Source organism: Haemorhous mexicanus, chromosome Z, assembly GCF_027477595.1.
Source record: "Haemorhous mexicanus isolate bHaeMex1 chromosome Z, bHaeMex1.pri, whole genome shotgun sequence".
In the NCBI taxonomy this organism is placed as follows: Eukaryota; Metazoa; Chordata; class Aves; order Passeriformes; family Fringillidae; genus Haemorhous; species Haemorhous mexicanus.
In genome coordinates, this window is record NC_082381.1 from 38,268,046 (window position 1) to 38,290,450 (window position 22,405).

The following is a 22,405-nucleotide window of genomic DNA, read 5'->3' on the forward strand; positions in this document are numbered from 1 at the left end:
TTTTGCCCCCTAACTGCGCAAATACTATGTAAAAAAATTATACACAAGTAGGGAGAACAGTGCTAGGTATGTCTGGAATGATGTAACAGAAAATCAAAAGGAAAGCATGCTATAAAACCAGTGAGGATTAGCAAGTCATTTGAAACAGGAATTCCATGGAACTGCTACAAAAGCTGCTACAAAAACTGCTATTTCATGCAAAATGCATCAAAATGAACAATCTCAGCTGAAGTCTCAACATGCAAAAATCCAACATAAGTCTTACTGAAAAGTAAGAGTTTGCAAAATACTTCAAAATAATTTGGTTGTTATGAACCAACTAATCCTTTATTACCTCTTTACTCCATAAGCTATGTTGAGCAGATTGTCCAACCTGCAAAACATTTAGCAACATGTTCAGTCTTCAGACTTTTCCACCCTTTAAGATTAAGGAAACTTAGCATATTACTGTCACTTCCATTACACTCTACCAAACCTCATGCAATGTTTAAAGTATCACCACTGAAAGAGCCATGGCATCTTCTTACATCCGATAGAGAAGACAAAACATATTTTTCGTGGAGATGCTTCTTGGGAAATAGGTAGCAGCATCCACCATCTAAACCCCATGCTGCTGCAATTCTTGTGTAGTAATCACAATCATAAGAAGTTCATTTTATAAAGTTCACCACGGCCACAAACTTAGCCTAAATCACATACTGTTACCATAAAGTTACAGTCAGTGACCACATCAGTCAAGTTTTCCACACTACTAACCTGAAAAGAAAACTTTTATTAAGGCTTCTGACATTTTTCCTGACATGACTATCAAAAAAGATGCAGTATTTTGGATCACTAGCAACTATTGTAACAAACTCCAAACTCCAAAAAAGATTTTTCATGTTCCTACTCCTTCTGGCAATTCCAGAATGTTGGAAGGCAGAAGGCTGGTTTGGCTGAGCAAGGCTAAGGCAAAAAAAGTAAGTATAAGGACAGTGGAGGCAAAAGTAGGTGGATATGGAAAAATACAGAGATATTGCTTGCCACCGGGGGGAGAAAATTTGTGTGGCCAAAGCTTGCCAACAATGTGGGGGACAACAAGTTTTTAAATATGTCAATCTCAAAGAGCAGTCCAAAAATAACATCAGCCTGTTACAGAATGAAAATGGTCACCCCACAGAGACACAAACAAGACAGAAAATTAATTCTTTCTTTGCCTTTAATGTCTATGACAGGCTAAGAGGGTCCCAGCATTCTGGGCTGTGAGAACAGTGACCAACCCTGAACTCGTGTGGGATCTCCTGCTCCAACTGAGTCCTTACAAATTTATAAGACTGGATGGGATTCATCCAAGAACACTCAAAGAACTGGTCGATGTCTTTGTGAGGTCTCTTTCCAATGACTTTTTTAATGAACTTGGGAATACGGAGTTGACTGGAAACTGGCTAACACTACCTCAATTTTCAGTAAGGGCAAGAAGGATGACCCTGAAAACTACAGGCCCATCAGTCTCCTTTCAGTGCCTGGTAAAATTATGAAGATTATTCTGGGAAGTATTCAAAAACGCAATCACAGCCAGCACAGCTTCTTCAAGTGGGCAAAGTCCTGCTTGTCAAACATAAATTTCCCTTTATGACAGGACAACCCACTCAGCTGATCAAGGGAAGTCAGCTGATGCAGTATTTTTGGATTTCAGCAAAGCTTTTGATACTCTCTCTCCCAGGATCCTTCTGGACAAAATGCACAGCACACAGCTGGAAAAATGTATCATGGGATGGGTGAGCAACTGGCTCAGGACTCAGGCACAAAGGGTGACTGTGAATGGGGGTGAAACCAGACTGGTAAGTGGCACTACTGGGATTTCACAGGGCTTCATTTTAGGCTCAGTGCTCTTTAGCATTTTCATGAATGACCCGGATGCAGGACTTAAAGAACATATACTAAGTAAGTTTGCCAATGACACTAAATTGGGAGGACCTGTTGAGGTCCTTAAGGCAGAGGGACTCTGCAGAGAGACCTTGACAAATTAGAGGGTTGGGAAATCACCAGCTACATGACATTTAAAAAGGCCAAGTGTCAGATTCTGCACCTGAGATGGGGCAAACCAGGATGTACAGACAGACTGGAGAGTGAGACACTGAAAAGCATGGCAAAGAACCTGGGGCTCCAGGTCAACAGAAAGCTGAACATGAGCCCGCAGTGCCCTGGTACCCAGGAGGGCCCCCATGACCTGGGGGGCATCAGGCACAGCATCACAGCTGGGATAGAGAGGGGATTGTCCTGCTCTGCTCTGGGGCAGCCTCACCTCAAGGGCTGGGGGCAGTTCTGGGTGCCACAACATAAAGATATAAAGCCATTAGAGTGTTCAAAGGAGGGCCAAGAAAACGGTGAAGGGTTTGAAGGGGAAACTGTACAAGGAGCTGCTGAGGCCACCTGGCTTGTTCAGCCTGGGGAGCCTGAGCAGTGGCTGGCCTCCTCACACTCTACATTTCCTCGTGAGGGGAAGAGGAGGGGCAGGCACTGATCTCTTCTCTCTGGTGACAGTGACAGGACCTGAGGGAATGCCCTGAAGTTGTGTCAGGGGAGTTTTAGGCTGGATATAAGGAAAAGGTTCTGTGATGAAGAACCACAGGGTGGCTGTGGACACTGGAATAGGATTCCTAGGAAAGTGGTCATGTCACCAAGTTGCCACAGTTCAGGAATTGTTTGGACAGTGCCCTCAGGCAATGGTGTGACTCTTGGCCCAGTGCAGGGCCAAGAGTTGGACTCGATGATCCTTGTGGGTGCCTTCAAACCCAGGATATCCTATGATGCCTTGATTTTCCAGGATGAAGTGTTTCTATAATACACACACACACACACATATATTATTTTCAAGATTTCTCCACATGGTTCTTGCCTCACCTTCCCCCAATTACAGAATGCCACCACAACTCTAAACCCCTTGAAATAATCTAGCCAATATCTGAAATATGCAGTGACTATCGCTCCTATTGCTCTTATTCCTGGAGTCCCTTAAAGTGCTTCTTTCAAAATATGTTCACCCTGTAGAAGCTCTTGTTTCTTTCTGACAAATCCCAGATACATGAAGAAGTCTTATTATAGATCAAGACTCAATAAAATACAAGCATAGGTAAAAAATGTACACTTGACTTAGGTTTCCAGAGAGCACTGATTCTGCAGTGAGCTGGGTTTGCAGAACAGACTGACAAGAAACTACTGAACCCCTAAAAGAGCAGAAAAAGGAAATTAAAAAATACTTGACTACTATCAGTAGACAGTGTGGGTGACTGAGGTCTACTGTCACTGACATGAGTGGTGGAGAGCAAGGTGAAGAGTTCTAGAAACACCGCCACTTATAGCTCCTTGTTACAAGGGCTGTCAGATGAAGACTTAATATAGTAAGGGTATCACTTCTATTATTTTTCAGCAGTTACCTTGAAAACTTGAAAATAGTCTGGAAATATTCTCAGAGACTTACACTGGAATATTTTTAAAGATGCTTTAAGTTATACATCTTACAGAAACTGCGGAAGAATTATATAGATGTGCTTTTCAAAGTCCAGCCCAAGTTTTCACTTAATAAGAAAAAAAAAGAAACATTGTATTGATCCTGTAGCTTCTATTATTAGTTTAAGCTGTTTTCAGGCCTCTGTCAGCTATTAACAGAGATGGAGCAACTGCATCAAGTCATTGCCAGAGTATGTTAAATAAGCTTGTGACACAAACCTCATGATCATATTTCATACAATGCACTTGAGTCCATCCTGCAATTTCTGCCCCCAGACTTTGTCTATAGAATTATGGCAAGTCTACTTTTAGGCAATACTCACAACAATGTTGTAAGGTAGCCCTTTTATTACCTAGGAAATAGTAAGAAAAGCCTCAAAAAAGTAAATAAAATTTGCTATCCCTTCTTCTACAGCAGAACACCTACTCCTCACACCTGTGAGATGCAGCAGATAATGCCAAAAAGCTGAATAAAAGAAAAAAAAAAATTCTGACAGAAGTGCAGGCCATGAACTCTTGAATATTTGGTATAAGCAAGAATAGCCAGTGTAGAGCATTTGAAATTTGGTATATTCTCTTTGAAGCAAGCTGTCAACAGGTTTTGTTTCTTGAAAAACAAAATAGAGATACTCTCTGAGTGCATTACTATTTAACACAGCCAAGTCACACTGTTCAGGGGCAGAGGGAGGGAAGAAATAACCAAGATCACTGAAAAAAACTCCAAGGAACTCATGGATGTAGATAGTACAGTGTTTGTTTCACTTTGTTCTCACCATTTGTTCTTTTTAATACACTAAAGAGCACAAGGAACTACATAGCAATAGTTTCAACATGATGAGAACATAAGTTCTCAAAAAGCACATGCAAAAAATATGTGAGCAATCTTCATTATGAAAGGTTGTAACAAGAAAAGACTAAGTATGGCATGAAGAACATAGACAACTAAACAGGAAAAAAACTGAAAGCCAGAATGCAGAGGAAAAATGTAGGGGTAGATAAACAGGAAGCTGGCTGTGGCATGCCATATGGCTAAGAAAAAACCACTGTATATCTCCTAGGTCAGTATTAACTGAATCAACTTGCACATTAATCAAGAATAACCTAGGAAATGAAAAGTAATCTTTGAAAAAAAAAGTTAAGTGACTGAGTACACGGGAGATGCCACCTTGGTTTAACTAAGCATGCTTATTAGACACTGAAATGCTATCAACAGGATGGCATGCATTTTGGTTTTAGCTGTACTGTGGTAGCATAGCTGAAGTTCAACATTCATGTGTTTCCTTCCCACACAGAAGTCAGACAACCAGGAATGCACAAGAGTGAAGGCAATCAAACAGGCCTGTGGGAACATGCAAGTTTCAGCACACCTGTGCACATTATTTGACTTACCTAAAACGTTGAGCCTGCTGAGCTAGAGGGGCGGGATACCTTCTGTTTGGAGAATGGTACAGCTGGGAAAGAATGGCCTGATTGGTTTTTTGGCTTGGATTGTTAGCAAACTTTACAGTGATGGGCTCTGTGGCACCTGGAGGTTTCTGGCCATTCAAGCCCTTGATAGCTTCTTCTGCTTCAATTCGCTTGTCAAACCGGATAAACCCCACGCCCCGTGACACCCCTGCACAAGGTGAAAAAAGCATACAGTAATGAATTCACAGACTCCAGAATATTGGATACTAACTTTTATTCATGTGGCCAAGTGCTATGTTGATGGCTGAATGCTGTGAACACATGGTAACTTTGAGCTTAACAGAACTGATCTCTTGCATAAAGTAAGAATTTTGATTTTAATTTTTAATTTAACTGCTCTAAGACATATTTGTGTAAAGAGCTTGTGAGTCTGAGGGAAAACAGTGGAAACAAATGTAGTGAGCCAAAGTAGAATTCAGAAACAAAGCAATTTTGTTGGATGGAGATGAACCCAAACCAGATGCACTCTTACCTCTGGTCAGCTCATGCTACTCTGCAGTAGCTAAAGTGACAAAAATTCTGCATATAGCTTATTTCTCTGCTCTCTAGCAGCAAAAAAATGGCTTTTGCTCTCCTACAGTATCCCCCGAAGCTCTCTTTGGAGCAAATATGCTCAGAGGATGATAATGTGCACATATTACATTGCAATAATGGGAATTATGGCCATGTTTTTACAGTCAGAGGTTACCTCTGAGTAAAAGACTTGGTTTCGGTGAATCACCATACATCACTAGGTCTTACTTTAGAAGGAAACTTTTCTTGATATAGAAAAGTCAAAGGCAACACGCAAAGGAATCCTAAAGTATTTATGGAAGGTCTTATGAACATCACGTTTCAAAAATTCCAAGTGTCTTAGACATAAACACATTGAGCTACATTGGATACTTGAACCAATTAACATTAAAGCTACTAACAGCCAACATTAATGAGATCAATGTTTTGTTGTAGTATTTCAAGTGCCATTTAGAGCCCCTTTACATTTTGGTTCATGAATAAACAGATGAGTTAGACACTTGTCCTCAACTGAGAGAGACATTAATGACAAGAAATGTATTCTGTTCATAAACAATGATTTAAGCCATCAAAAGTGACAGTGAACAGGCATAGGAAAACTTGAAAGAGGCAAATGTCACAGCTTCAACTTTGCATTTTTTATCTGTCAGTTTGTGTCACAACCTTATTATTCATACCATTCTGAGCCTACCTCTTCCAAATTATTAAAAAGAAGGAGGCAAGAAAGCTTAAGCCTTAACAACAATTTATATGCCAGAAAGTACACTGCAAATAGCAGGATTTATGACTATGAATAGAATTATAACACATATTAGAAGTTAAATTATATTTACTTACTGGTCCATTTGTTAAATGCCATCTATTTCTAAGTATGAATATACAGGAACCTACTGTGAATGTTTATTGCACAAAGACTAGGAATCTGTCCCGCAAATCTGCTACATCTACAAGACAGTATTTGGCCTTTAGCTTTCTTTTCCAGGCCTCTCTACACTCTCAACAACTCAACCTATTAAAACACTGTCTAAGTATTATGTGTCAACATTGAGATTTCTTTTAACTTAGTGGAAGTCAAAGGAGTATGCCCAAGTTCCTATAAAGGTCAGCCAAGACTCAAAAGCTGGCATGTGCAAACTTTTCAAAGACAATTAAAACACCTTATCACCTTCTACAGCTGAAAGCTGTTTGTCACCTAAGAGAATATTCCGCTTTGAAAAAGTACAACTATTTAAAAAAATTAAAAAATCAAATGCAGCTTATTTAGGGAATAATTATGTGAGTAAATGACTTCATCTGTCCCATCCCTTAGTGCTCTGGAAGGCGGAGAACTTGGAGAGTTCTCCAAACCTTTTTCTTTGTATGTTGCTTTGTACACTCAATGCTCCTGTCATGTACTTGGCTTTTCATTCAATTGCTTATTTCTGGCAGAAACCTCACAGCAGGTGATTCAGAAGACTATAGAGATGCTCAATATCAGCCATCTAAGACAGCAAAAAACCACAGACATTACTGTCCCAAGTCTGAAGAGTAACCACAAAGTGCCACTGACAACCATTACCTCATTGACACACACACTGTAATAATGCAAATAACTTGCCACATCTTAGTACTTTATGGCATGGGTAATCACAGAACTTACCTGCTCCTGAGGAACTCAAAGTTCATGTGTGTGCCCAAATTTAATGAATTAGCCTTGAAAACAGTCTTAATAGCAACTGCCAGTCTGGGGCTTCTGTAATCCTAGCCTCAGAGAACCAGCTGTGCATTTCTTCACAAAATTTTCTTCTTAGGGAAAAAAAGTTTAATAGCATTTTGTAAGGCACTGGAAAACTATTTTTATACAGCAGCTTGGAAAGTAAGATTATGGCAGCTGCAAATTTATTACAAGTCATCAAACAAGCTTCAGACCTGCACCTTCAGGGTGGAAATGACTCAAGCTGGCTCAGTACACTGTACAGTCTATTTTTGTCCATGCATGTTTATGAACAATTCCAGGAGAAAATAAGCATTTTCTAGCCTACATACCCCTTTTATACATTATAGAGACAAGACTATTGTACTGAAAGGTGAAATATCTCAAACTGCGAGTCCATGAAAGGCCATGCAAAACTGGCCTACTTACCAGTGACTTGATCAACCAGAATACGAGAAGTAATAATGCGTCCATATTGGGAAAAGAGCTGTTCCAGTTCTTTCTGAGTCATTGTTTTTGGAAGTCCACTAACATACAAATTTGCATCTCTGATAGAAGCTGAACTTGGTCGTGCATAAGAAACCTTAGGAAAAAAAACATAGAGAATCCTAGAAAACAAACACTTTAAAACCAGCTGAAATAGGACAGTGTTATCTGTTTTGAGACATAAAAACATCTCCAACACCAGACAGAAGAGTTACTTTGCAAAGCCAGTTCAGTGGGTTTTTTTGGTTTTTTTTGGTTTTGGGGTTTTTTCGGGGAGCTAGCTTCCAAAACATGGAAGGAATGCAACTCAGACTACACAGGTGCAGGTGATCACACAAATTCCTATATAAAAACTACTTCCAAATAAATGAGAAAAAGCTATGTACATATTCCAGCAAGCCTTGGTGGACAAAGTGTATGATTAAAGCAACAAATTTAAAAAGTTCCATGAATGTCCCATGTTCCTTGAACTCTCATTTAAAAACACTAAAACATACCAGGAATTAAGATTTCAGTGTAATACGTAGGGCAAAGGCACAAAAAGAGTCTGAAGCACTTAGAGGTTTGCAAGTGTTTTTCAAGTGCTGTGTGTTTTGTACATGTCAGCTTGCTCCCAAGTGACTCATAATCACAATCATCCATGAGATCAAGATAAACTCTCCTAGATCACTTTCACAGGCCTAAGAATGAATGGCAGAAGTAGGACTCCAACCTGTATTTGCCTGTTCAGCAGCTTGTCAATTTCTGCAACAGAGGCCTTAAAAAAAAAAATGCCATTTATGAGTGAAATTCTTGGATCCTTTTGGAAGCTTTTTACCTGCTGCCTTGACGTGTCAGTCAAAATATTTTAAGGTGATTAAGTAGATCCTTTGACCTTTAGACATATGCTACAAAACAGCATGTTCACTACTTCATACTGAAGTTTGTACAAATGGTGTTACTACAAAAATGAATAGGACAGAACACCTGCGCTTCTCCAACAGGATACAATACTTCATCTAGGCTTTTCACCTACGTAAAACATAAAAGTGAAAAGGGTCCTCAAGAAGTAACCAGATTTCTCTCCTTTCCTTCCCTCCCCCTTCATGTACTCTTAGCCAATACTGGGCAACTGCAACTTGATTCTGTCATTCTGTCTTTTTGCCTAATTCCTTGATATTTATTTTCAAATCCTTTCTGTCTCATTTCTGTGCAGACCAGCAGACTCTTAAGACTGCTATGGAAGCAAAACAGAAGACAGCGTGCTAGAGATGAAACAAGCAGTACCCTGAACGCTGCTGTGATCCTTCAAGTTCTACCCAGAGGCTTTGTGCAAGGTACCTTTGTGCTGGCTGAGGACGACTGACCTCGAAAACTTGTAGCTATCCAGCACAGAACCTTGTAAGTCACACTGCCTTGTCCTGTCCACATGAGAGCCACTACAATCAAAGTTACAAGAAAACCAAGTAAAGTGTGCCTGCATTCAGCCAAAGAAGCAACAAAGACAGCAACAGCTACCCTTTTGGAATGAATAAACTTGTTCTACTTGCCCATTTAGCCCCGAGCTTCTTTAAGAAATAAACTTCCATGCTTCACTTGGCAGGATGCCCAAGGCCAAGGAATAGAGACAGACTGCCTGGGGAACAGGACTAGTCCTAGTAAAACCATGAATTACCAAACCCTTGCAGACACTGTCTTTCGGGGCGAATTCACACTGCTTATTCACACATGCTGCCACAAAAAAATATAAATTCACAAACAGTCTATCAGAAGAGAAGAAGCCTGCACAAAATATTTGCTAATTTACTGCAAGTTTACCTTATGCTACAGAACTAGCACCTGTCAAGATACAAAGCAGCTTTTGCAGAATTCTCTCATTTTGCTCTGGTCAGTATGAGTTCTTGCATTATGACAGCTGGCCCAGTATTGCCCATGCCCTCTCTGGTTAAAAACAGTTCAAATTGTTTAATGGAGCAGTCAAGGCCTACACTTAATAGAAATTTCCAGAGTGCAGGTAAATGGGAGCAATAATCTAACCAGTATACCCTACTCTTACATATCGAGTTACACTGCTATTACCTTCAAGTGACTACTCCAACACACTGAATTTTGGCACATTAATCACAGTAATAACAGACATTAAACCGAAATCATTGGTTCATCACCAATATCTGTACACTATATTTAACCATCTTGCTAAGCACCAGAACTACTGGTCAGGCAAAAAATCTGAAAGAAACAGGTAACTTCAGAAATATGATGTAATTTAAGTCAGCACCATTAGTGAAAAACAAGGACCCCACAAAATATTACTGGTATAAAATTGCTATTAAAGGAACCTTGCCTAGAGTATTTGATATACATATCTCTCTTCATTTTTGATGTCAAAATCCAGTCATTTCACTTGTGATACACACTTAAAGCAGAGACTCTCCAGACTAATCTCCCTACATATATCTGTCAGTTTGCTCATTCAGTAATTACTTGCTGATAGTTCTATATTTAGTCTCTTTAAACAACTTTTATATGGACTGAATCAACAACTGTGCCAAGATTTTCATTCCACATCTAATTCAAGAGGTGAACATTTCAGTTACATAATGTCAAAACCACTGAACACAAGGCAAGTCGAGAAACAGACTGAAAGCCTGCAGTTTTAAATATTGAATGATGACACACTGTACGACACTGAACAGCACTACTCTGGAGACAGCAATTTAAAAACAGTTTTACTGAAATTTTCCATGGCAGTTAGTAGGAAAGACACTTGTTTCTAGAAGTGCAAACATTACACCACTAAATCTAAGTATTTTCACTGCTTTCATACTTAATTTCCTAACATCAGGATGAACTGATTGACAATTTTCAAGTGAAAACTGTGAAAGCAGGTTAACCAAAGAAGTTACCAAAAATTATAAAGAGGCGCAGTCCCTACAAGTGAATGTTTCAGTTTCTTATTATGTTACTACCTACAGACACCTCAGTACCATGCTTTGAGCTTTTATCTTATTAGTAGAGTAGTAGCATTATTAGTACAAATATAAACTATTTGTAGTCTCTCAAAAAACTCGAGAATTTAATATAATTTCCTCCTAAACACCTCTACTTAATGTAGCCTTCAAATCCTTAAATCTGAAATCTTTAAACGCTAAAATCAGTATTTCAGTAAACATTCGCATTCCCCAGCTCAAGTGCAATCTTTCTGCTTAAAACACAACTTGCCCTTAAGAGTAGTGTCCAGTTCTTTTAAAATACATGTTTCTGTGGGGAAAAAAAACTCCAACAAAAAACTACCATCCAGTATGTCCATATCAAAATGCATTAAACCTACCTCCAAAGCAGACAGATTTATATTGAGAAACGGAATACAATGGGAACAAGTATGCCTCCTCAGCAAGCACAGTAAAAACAAGGACATACTGCTTTTTCTCACAGCAATGTTCCCAGAAGCCATTGTGCCAGGCAAGGGCTCTCAACTTGCACCTAAATTTGTATGAGATACCATGATTCAAGAACTCTTCCTAATTTGATTTCTAGTAAGAAGGTGCTGCAGCACACCACAGAGATGAGGTCTCAGCTGTCACTAGCCAGCAACAGGCTGTTGCCCAAAACAGGAGAGTACATTGCTGTATATTCATCAAGTTCCCTTCCTGTCTCCGCTCAAATAAGGATTGTTCCACTCCAAACAAAGCTTCAAGGCCACTTTTCCCAATACACAAGACTACCTTACTGAACATAGGCATGCTGCGCTGACTTCATGGTGGAAGCCTGCACTAGCACACTTCTGTGGACAGAGCAAACTGCAAATCCAGACTTCCCTTTGTAAAGGCAACTTAGATCCAGCCGTGTGGAACTGAAACACCTCAACATAGCTCACTTACAAGTTTAGATAAAGCTGATAAACACAACCATATCCCTTAAAGGTCACGATTTTACAGCCTGTTGTACAATAGGAAATGCATTGAAAAAACAGACACTGAAGCAAGAGCCTTTCAGCATTTATGATCAGAAGAGTTTCTCTATTTTAGTTTACCCCTCAAAGTATTCCAGCTCATACAGCTACAACCCGCATCAGAGTCACAGGCCTGAGGTAGGTCATGGGATCCACATCTGTTGCCACTCAGCTGAGGGCATGAATGGACAAACCTGACAAATTTAGACTTAAGACCAGTCTTCATATATCTGAGAGAACAAGGACCAGAAGTCTTCCTCAGATATGACCAATTAAGGGCAGGACACTGCTCAAAGAGGAAGACCTCTCAAAAGGCTGCTGTAAGTAGCACAGAGGAAGACCAGAAACAGGCTTTCAGAAGACTTGGTCTAAAGCAACTGACACCCAAAATTCCACTTGGTGAACCGAAGCAAATGTATGTGCTAGGAACAGAAACCAGCTGGAAATCTTGCCACTGATGGAAACAGAAGCAGAGGTTTTCCCAGAAGTCTCAAGATACTGTAACAGTTTTAAATCAGGGTCATAAATGTCTGATAAAAGAAAAACAAGTTTTATCAACTTCACTGACATAAAGCATGAGATGGGAATTATGCACTATAATCAGAGAATAGCAATTCTGTTTTGCCCTTAGAAGGACTAGTACAGAAGAACACTTTAAAACTTGCAGTCTGCAACTATCACTATCTTGCAAAAAATAAGAAATACTCAACTTAGAATTTAAGTACAAATAAAATATCTGAAATGAAAGGAGATCAAGTCTCCGAACATCTTCTGTTCCCTACTTTTCACATTCTTAAGAGTCTCAAAAGACCTTTCCTCATACTTCACATTCATGATTCTGATCCCCACTCGTGCCCAAACAATGAGAGCACAGGGATTTCAGATGCACTCGGAATAAAAAAAGCACTTATCTTTCAAGGAGGATAGGAGTACAGAGTATAATATTGAGCCCTCCACATGAATAATATAAACAGGAATAGAGTCTTAAACGCAAGACCTCAATTATTCTCCTGAAGGAAATGAGTAAACATCAGGTTATACCCAAGAAGCTTCTACTACTGACAGAGACCCTGGCAAACACAACACTTGGGCATCTCTTGCACTACTCCACAGACACATCTAGAAATGCACAAAACACACCCATTGCAACTTACAGTTCACTGGAATATCTTACAACACTCCTGGAAAAACTATTACTGCATGGATGAAAGACAAGAGGGTCAACACTTAATATGACAAAAAAGTTTGAAAGCTGCTAGATAAACAGGTCTGTCTCAAGACTACCATAATTTCAAAAGTAAGCATAACCATGTTTTAAATTAATAAAAACCCTCTTACAAAGAAAACAGGTAGTAGATTTAAAACAAAATAAATTAACAATAATTATAAAACCTCAATCAAACAAAGGAAAGAAACCCCTCAAAACAACAGACTGTAACAGATCTCCATGCCTGGCATTTACAGCATTTTGAATCCATGCAGAAAGCCACAAGCTTCTTAGAGGACTTGGCACAGCATGGGGAGGGTAGGGCACAAAGATGCAGCATCAATCTTAGTAGTAACAAGCAGTTTTTTGTTGGTTTTCTAGTTTTTTTTTTTTTTTGTTTGCTTGTTTTTACTTGCGTAAGACTTGGCTTTTGAGCAATGCTTGCAGAGTTCCATCAACTTAACACAGAACTGCTGGCCCCTTCTAACATCTCCATTTCTGTGTCAGGAATCCCCTTTGCAACTCAGGAAGGAGCTTACTGAGCCCCTGAAGTGTCCTGGCTGCAGAGCTGCTCAATAGCCTTAAGGTGAGCTGCACTGGTCCAAGGATTCTCTCCCTCAGAGACACAGGGATGGGCTCTTGCAAGACACTAAATCAGCAGCAACATGGCACTTGGGGCTCTAACAGAAAACAAACACTGATTGCAAAACATGAGGACAGCACGTCTTATAGAGTGGCCTGGCACTCTGTGTGAAGAGACAACCAACTACCTGCCTGTAATGCGGCTTACAGCAAGTGACAGTAACATGCACTAAGAAATGAATCCTCCTCCCAATATTGTTCAGCTACATGAAAAACAAGCAGCCAGCTTAAGTTGGGTAAGTAAACATCCAAAGTCTGAGGAGATTTGAACTTCAGTGAAGAACAAATTTTACCTAGGAGTGAAAAGATGTGCGTGTGTGTGTGTGTGTGTAGTATTAAAATCAAAATGCTGTCAAAGCTTTAACTTTTAACACGGCTAAAAGAGTGCATAATTATAATTTATGTAACTCCTACAGAAATTTAAGGGAAAAAAAAACACCCTTACATTTCTTCCAAGAAAAAATCTGTTTCAGGTCTGCTAAAACAATGCAATTTGACCTTAAGAATACAGTCCTGAGGTATTTAATTACTCTGTCAAGACCACTAAATGTTCTGGCATCATAGCCCCTCTCTCAGCCTTTGCTGCCTGAAAACATCAGTAAAACTCACTAGCTTTAAATTAAACTTCCACATAGGATTCCCTTTTGCTCCTTAGATCAATTCCTTAGGAGATTCCTTAGAATCCTTAGAACATTATATCAATGTTCTTTACAAAAAAAAAAGTTTTTTACAAAAAAAAAAAACCACAAAAAGTTTTTTACAAAACAAAAAAAAATCAAGAAGGTAAGGAGGGTTTCTCTCACCTTCACAGCTCACTGGTCTCTGGTATTTTAATAGAGTTTTTACACAACTCATGCATACTTCATTGCTACCCAAGGATATTACTTCATCAAAGAATTACTACAAAAAAGGGACACTTCCAAAATTTTTCTCTACAAGTATCTGTGGTGAAGACAGGAACAATCTCCACAGTTTTTATCTGTTGCACTGAACTCAGAAATCAAACCAGCATCTCTCTTTTCTTCAGTATTTCACAATTTTCCCTTAAGTGTTTGAAGTGTTTTCAAGAGTACTATCGTTGGTAAAATTTCTTAAGGGTGCAGCTACTGAACAGTTAACTTAGAGGATAATTCCTTTACAGTGAATCTTCTTGTAAATCTAAGTAGTAGTTCAAGACACCAAGTGAAATCACAGGCCAAGAACATTAATGAACTTGCAGCATAGCCCTCATTTTAAATCCTCCCTTGCTATATACAGCACCTTTTTGAGCATTTGTAAAGCTGAATGCTTAGTATTCACTCTTCTACTGCAATCTTAACTAGCTGTTCTCATAACACAACTTTCTGCAGTAGAGCAGTCAAGTGGGTGATGATGGCAAAATAGGACATCTTGTCTATGTAGCCAATGAATTTGTCAAATTAATTCCAACAGGAAGTTGGAAGAATGTTACACATTAGGCCTGTTTTTATTTGTATTACATATTATAAAGGAGTGGGAAGAAAACCTATAGATTTAATACTTTAGATAAAATATTCCTTAAATTTCTATTCCCCTGACAGGTAATAATTACCCATGTAAACATCCCAATAATCCAAAGAACTTCAGAGAAGGAAAACCTTATTAAATTTGTTTTTTAAGCAGCACCATGCTAAGTAGAATACATACATCTTAGAAATGCTATCTTATACAAAAAGGCATATAGCTTGGACAAACTATTTTTACCCCCTTTCCAACACATGCATACATGTCTACACACGTCTCACCAGCATTCTCTATTAAGAGAAATGCTAGGTCCTGCAGGGAGGGGCTTTGCCACTTCAAGCCCTCAAAAGAGGAACGAGAACAGCATTACTGTCATATTCAGTGTCCCCTTGGCAGCTACAATCCACAGAAGATTCTTCCATCATTATGGCAGCCTAATATAATGAAAAGTCAAAAATATTGTCCTGTGTCTTCCTGTCTGTGTAAAAAGCTGTCTCCTACTCAGCATCCTGCACAGCTCTCAGCCAGTCCAGAGAGAGCATTTGTTTGCCCACTCCTTTTTAGACAGTGAATCTTAAAACACTCTCTTGTTAATGCATAACTCTTCACATTGGAAGATATTCCTGTTCAGATAATCTCACAATAAATTTACTTGGATCTTTTTTCTTTTTAGAAGTTTTCTCATAAAAACTCCCTAATGAATGGGAGGGGAAACCATGGAGCACTTCTCTCCCGAGAAAAAGCCAAGAAAACATGCTCTCAATTTTCTTAACCCTATGTGTAAATCATAACTCATAACTTGTTTCTCTCAGTTTTCCACATTTGGGAAGAAGTGATCTTTCCAGGACAGCCTAAATGAAAAAAAAAAAAAGTCATGGATAAGCAAGCAGGTAAGAAGAAAAACCACTCCAGACACAAAAATCCATGTTTTTACTGTCTTTTAAATAGAACAGAGATAAAAAGCTGGCCAGCAGCATCATCTTCCAAAAGAGAAGCCACAGAAAATATTTTACCTTTTATGAGATGCAACTTGTTTCCACACTGAAGTTGCTTAACTTAGTGAAGCTCAAACTTCACAGGCCTGCTTACATTGCAAATAAACCATAAATTATGCAATAAATGGCACTATACAATAATGGATGCACACTGTCCAGCTGAACAGGGTTCACATATCTAACACACCCCCCCCCAAGTGGGTTCACCAGCAGAGTATACACCCACCCTTACTATTCCGTTAAATCAGAAGGCAATACAACAGCCACAGGTTAGACAAGACTATGACTGCTAATCCTTGCTTTGGAGATATACACCTGAAAACTGGTTGAGATATTTTGCAAAAATTTCAGTAAAGTATTCCATAAAGCATTCCGCAGGATCTTTTTTTAAAAAGGAGAAGAGGTAAAAGGATTTTGTGTTGCTATCAATATTCAAAAACTCAACCCATAATCCAGCATTGTGCAAATTCACATTCTTCAATGTATTTTATTTCAGGAAAACACAAAGTGGCATGCCCTCAGAGATGAGAAAAAATATACCCAATGACGTGCAGGCTAATATAGAAGCTGTGGATCAGAGGTATCTGTCACAGCCCCTATCCAGAGCATCACACATCAGGGTCAGGACAGTCAGTTTCCTCTGAGTAGGATTACACTGAGTTCAGTCACAATGTGAGGATACACCACACTGTGACTGAACCAGCAAAGTTTCTTCCAGTTTTATACATTAATGGGGAACAAACTTGAACCATCAATCTAGTAAAGTACTAAGCATTCCTGCAGAAGTCCCAAAAATGCACAGAGAGCATAAACGCCTAATTTCTTTCTTTTGAATTCTGAATATACACTAGCACTCCTATTCAATAATTTTTCATATGAAGGTATACATAAACATCTCAGTTAAACACAGTTTTTGAAGCTCAGAGTTATGGGTTAGACTCTGAGTTTATCAAACAGGCTGGGTTTTTGTTTTGGGGTCTTTTTTTGTTTGGTTTGGGGTTTTTTTGGGACAAAGAGGGGTTTTTTTTGTTTGGTTGGTTTTTGGTTTTGTCATTGACTTACCAACTTTGGACAAACAGGAACACTGTGGTCTATAAAAAGGAAGTAACCTCTGCAAAGGCCCTGGGATTGAGACCTTGTAAGAGACCTCCTCCAGCCAAGATGCTGCCTCCAGAGACAGAAAATGCCTCACAGTAGGCTGGGCACTTCTCTTGCTTCACAGATAAATGCAGTGAGGTTGGGACTAGATGATCTTTAAGGACCACTCTAACCCCTTAACATCCTATGATTCCGAGATCGTGGAAAATACAGTTACAAAAAACTTGGTCTAAAACCCTATGTCTAAGAAGTAAAAGGAGTAAATAAAGGAGAAGACAGTAAAGCAGTTTTTGCACTCAAGTCATGCCCACTAACACTGAAAGGTGCTGCTGAAGTTTGACCTGACTGGGAGTAGTTAGAGTCAGAATTTACTTGTAACATTAACAATCAGCATTTGAAGATACTTCTCTAATTAAACAGAGACTTTCTTTATTTTAGCAAAGAGACTATCCTTTTGGCTTGTGACAACTCCAGAGTTTCAGCTTTGCTTTAGCTAAAGACATCTAATGTACAAACAACCGAGTTTAGTATCACTATGAAGGTCTTTGGTATCTAACCTACAATTCCACTTTTTAGTCCTGGGAAGGCAGGAAATAAAAAGCATCACTATCATCACTCATATATGTCTACTCAATTTTAACTCCCTTTTTCAAAGGTGAAAATTGATTAAATTTATCACTTAGCAAGGTGAAGGAGGATTAAAAATTCAAATATGACTAGCATGAAGTAAGTTACCACAACTCCCCTGATGGGAACATTTTGATTTGGGAGACCTGGCTTGATCTTCTCTAACCACCTCCTTTTTTTTTTTGCCTGCACAGAACTTCCAGTTTACCATCCTGGATATACAAGCAATGTTGGCTCAATCCAAGGCATTTCACACCAAACAATACTACTGAGAGAGGGAATACAAACAGATTCCCTTTCTCATCACCACACAAAAGACAGCTTCAAAAGTCCTGGAGTACAAAATTAATTTGCTCAATTTTTCCCTAAAGTAGAAAATGAGAGAGGACTGCAGACAAGACATCTGCCAGAAACACACAGGGAGCTTTCAGCAGATAAGTATCTGTCCATGTCTTTCATCCACTCTATCTGTGTGACATGAGTCACCATTTTTTACAAAGCAGTACTTAAGTTTCAAATAATGTAATCCACTTTATTAAATCTTATTAATAGAGGACAGGTAAGACATGTTTGCCAAAACTACAGGTATTTTATTTTTGTTTCAGCTGTCTTTTAGTGGCCCCGCAATGCTTTTTAAGCACAAATGTTTTTAGAGGGGAACTTTATCTCATGTCTGAAACAGGCTCCTAGTTAGAATGGAGCCACTCTCCAAGTAATCAGCGAGCAAACCCTGCTGTTTAACAGGGAAGAATGAGCTAGGTGGAGCATATATTACCTTCAGGCACCAACACCTGTGAAACATGTTCAAAAGTCTGCATTTCCTGACAATTTTATTTAATCTGCTCTCTCTCAGAATTTCAGAGCTCAATTGCTCAACTGAGTATCCTCAGTCTTCTGTTATTGGATTAAAAGAGGAGATGAGAAAAGTAACTCCCAAGATTTGTTTCTAGAAATCTAAGAAACTGAATTTAGTAAACATGTGTGTGAGGAGTTGTAACATAACAGAAAAAGAAAGGAATACCAAACATTAGAGATGTAAAGATCAGAGCCCTAGAAACAGAGTAACTCAACATAACCAACAGTTATTTCAGTATTTCATTCTAAGGATTTGTAAAAGGAACAAGTCAAGTAGCAACATAAAACTTGAAGTATTATTAAGGAAGCTATACTATCATTGAGAAAATGCAATACTGCATTTCTTCAGCTAAGGTACATAACAATTCCTCAGTTAAGGCAATTCAACTGTTCATCTAAAGTTAAGTTGGTTAAGAAAATGTAATTTTCTATACTTTTTATACTTAATCTAACTATAAATTTAAACATTACAAAGGACCATTTACTACATGAACCCTAGTTTATTCTACTGACATTAGCTGAATGCTTGTTACAGCTGTAAAACAAAGCAGGAAGTCAAAACAGTTCAGTTTCTTTAAATTATTTTAACCCTACATACCTTTATAGTCTTAGTTTGAAGTCTCAATCCATTCAGAGTATTGATAGCTTTCTCAGCATCCTTGGGGTCAACGTAGTTCACAAAACCATAACCCAAGCTCTGTCCTGATTAAAAAGACAAAGGTCATCATTAGTACTGCAGTGCCACACAATGAATAGCTAATTATTTATAACCTACAGACACCTTAGCAAATACTGCTTACACTGAAGAACAGCTCCCACTCCAAAGGATCACAACATCTAATTTTTCCACTAACATTGGCAGATTTCAAGTACCTTCCTCTGTTCTTGCGAGTGACACAGAAATTACTACATTCAGTTGTAGTAAGTAAGTTCAGACTTAAAAACTGATATGCCTACTGAACCTACTAACAGTAGGTTCAGAAGTGCATTATGATCTGTTTGACACTAGAGGACGTGCAGAAGCGTCAAGTTTGAAGTGACATCAGGAAGCCACTACTCACTCTTACACTTTTTTACTGAATGTAAGAAGTATAGCAGCAAAAGTCTGAACTACTGCTTGAAAATGAAGTACATTTGAAAGTCACTCAGTGTCAGAATTTTTTGTCTTCCAATTTGAGCCAAATTAGAAGCCAAAAAATTTAACAGATGTTATTCATATATTAGATGGAACCTTTCAGTAACAAGGAGTTTAAAGGCTCATTTTGTTCCAGTATTCAAAACAACAGGTACAAGTATCTGATCAAGAACTTAACATATCAGCCAAAGATGCAGTATTATTTTCAGGGGTTTTTAGTGCTGGACATAAAGCATTTTTTATTAGTTTTTATCTCTAAACAACAGCCCCTTTCTAATAATTAATTTTCCCTAAGCACTTACTAAACATTTGAGTTTAGCAGTAGCCATCTTTTGACAACTTCAAAACCTACAGAACACTATCCCTAACTAGCATCCTACTTCAGAAGTACTTTTAGTGCCTAAGAATGGAAATAGGTGGAAAACTTTAACATAGTGAAAAGATATACTTAGCAAGAATACTATCCTTTATTAGCACAGATGTTTCCAGAAGCACTCCTATACTCTGAGGTGGTTTTGTTTGTTGGTTTGAGATTTTTTTGGGGTTTAAGACACCAAAACAAGGTAAAATAAAATTGTCAACAAGCCATAGGGAAGCATCTGACATATCTAACTCACAAAATGCTAGCTAGAATTATTAGCTTGTGTACACAACAATGTAAAAGGATAAACTACATTACATAAAGCACAAATGGCATATTCATTCATTGTCCAAAAAAGATATTAAATACCATAAGAGGGTTTACAAACTAGCTCATCATCACTGGCATTTACAATTTTGCACCTATTATGCCTACCATGGCACCAAAGGTCAGAGGACACCACCACCCCACTCCCCAAAACTACTGCCATTCTCTCATATCTCCTCCTCAAAGCACCTCAGGCAAACAAACTGTCTAGATGGATCCATGAACAGGTTAATACACACATTAACAGAGAATCCAAACCCCAACAAGACAGAAGACTGAGCACCTGCTCTAGAGAACCCTGCTCTGAGCAAGAGGTTAGTCTCCATGATCCTCATGCCTTTAGCCTCAGCAGTTTGTCATGTTTATGTAACAGACCACATGAAAATACCCAAAAGCATTTCTGTATTCATTTACAGCTCTGCCTAGACATTGCTATATTTCTAATCCTAGAAGTGTTTTTACTTATTAGTTTGATTACAGTAGAGCAATTTCTATACCTGTCACCTCCATCACTCCCACTGTCTGCATGGTCTGCAGAAATTCTTCCTAACAGCATCTTCAAAAAAGAGGAATCTCTCTTTTTGTGCATTCATTTTATGTCATTTCAGTGTTATCTACTAATACAGATATGCTGATTACAGGTATTTTGTTATTAATCTCCTGAGGAGCCCTTTTAAACAACAACCTTAAAAGATGTTAAAATCTCAAAGTGAAAGCTATTTCATACAGGATGTTTCCAATACAACACTTAGTTCAGATCTAACAGAAAAAGATGGGAAAAAATTATTTTTTCTATCCCTCTCTGTTAATGTGTTCAATTTTTCATATAAAAACCACCCAAACTGCTACAGACAAAGAGCTGACCCAGGTGTCACAAAGGATTCAATTAATGACCATTCTTCTGGAAACACTCTATTAGCTGAACTTGGTAATAAATATCAGGACACTAGCCTAGGAAGGTGCACCAAAAAATACAGTAAATTATTCAGAACAAGTCTGAAATACTTTATGCAATTTTATTCTATACTTTTACAATTAAAAAAAAGCTTTCTCCCTGAGAGTGGTAGTACACTGAAACAGAAAACCAGAGGGGTTGTAAGGTCTCCATTCCTGGAGATACTCAAGAGCCTGAATGGACATGGTCCTGAGCAACTTGCTGAAGGAAAATCTGCTTGAGAAACAGGAAATTACTAGATTATCTCCAGAAGTTCTTTCCATCCTCAGTGAATCTGTACATAGGATTCTATTTACTTCAGTTTTGTTTTACTTAGGTTATCACCTAAAATTCAAAAGTGTTCTCTAAAGTCCTTATTTATTTAGAAAGGTTAATAAAATGCAAAACTTATTAAACATTAAAATTATGCTTGAAGATTAGTGGTTTAAATTAGACATTAGCAATAATTGAGAGCCAAAAATCACCTTCTTCACAGCCCATAAGAAAGATAGATGTTGACTTTAGACAAGCAATGCAAATAACTGTAAATCAAACCTGATTTCTGGAATCAGTGTTTAAGGAACCACGCTTACATCTTCCTGCTTATATTAACCTCTTGTTAAGTGGTTTGTCCGTTCACAGACAGCTGGCTGAGTACCAGAAAATTCACACAAGCATTAATAAAATGCAGTGGAAGCAGCTACTCCAAACACCCCATCAGATATTTCATTCCAAGCTATGTCCGACAGGTGGTGGGAAAATACAAAGTGGGTTACAAGGAAGAACTGCATTTCTAAGTTCTAAGTGACAAGAACTTCAGCCCAAGCTTATTCGAGTATCACTATGGCTGTAAATGCTAAAGAGAAGTCTCATCTTCTTGTGGGTTTCAGATGGAGAGACCACCACATCCACCGTGCACAAATTTTACTCAAATAAAATTAGAGGCAAATGGCCAGGGTAACTCAAACCAGTTCTCCTTCTGTGCAATTTTTCCTCATTCCTCAATGTCTAAACATTTGTTTTCAAGATAAAATGAGGAGAGGCTAGATTTAAACCAAATCAGCCACCACTTAGGATGTTTAAGAGGAACTTCATTAGTTAATGAATGTAATAGCGAGCTGTATTGCCTGAGGATAAAGACTGGACTGAACAATGACAGAACT

The 22,405-nt window shown here is 38.5% G+C and overlaps 1 protein-coding gene across 2 annotated transcripts in view; it reads right to left on the reverse strand.

Annotated features, from left to right (window-relative positions):
- ELAVL2 (ELAV like RNA binding protein 2) overlaps positions 1-22,405 on the reverse strand; it is a 47,067-nt gene that overhangs the window by 2,901 nt on the left and 21,761 nt on the right. The window contains exons 3-6 of one of the 2 annotated variants that reach the window (XM_059836622.1): positions 19,084-19,187; positions 7,592-7,745; positions 4,879-5,104; positions 335-373 (exon numbers count right to left, since the gene is read on the reverse strand). In XM_059836622.1, the coding sequence (XP_059692605.1) occupies positions 335-373; positions 4,879-5,104; positions 7,592-7,745; positions 19,084-19,187 (523 nt within the window). The remainder of the gene's footprint in view (positions 1-334; positions 374-4,878; positions 5,105-7,591; positions 7,746-19,083; positions 19,188-22,405) is intronic. The other variant, XM_059836623.1, reaches the window with a different exon arrangement.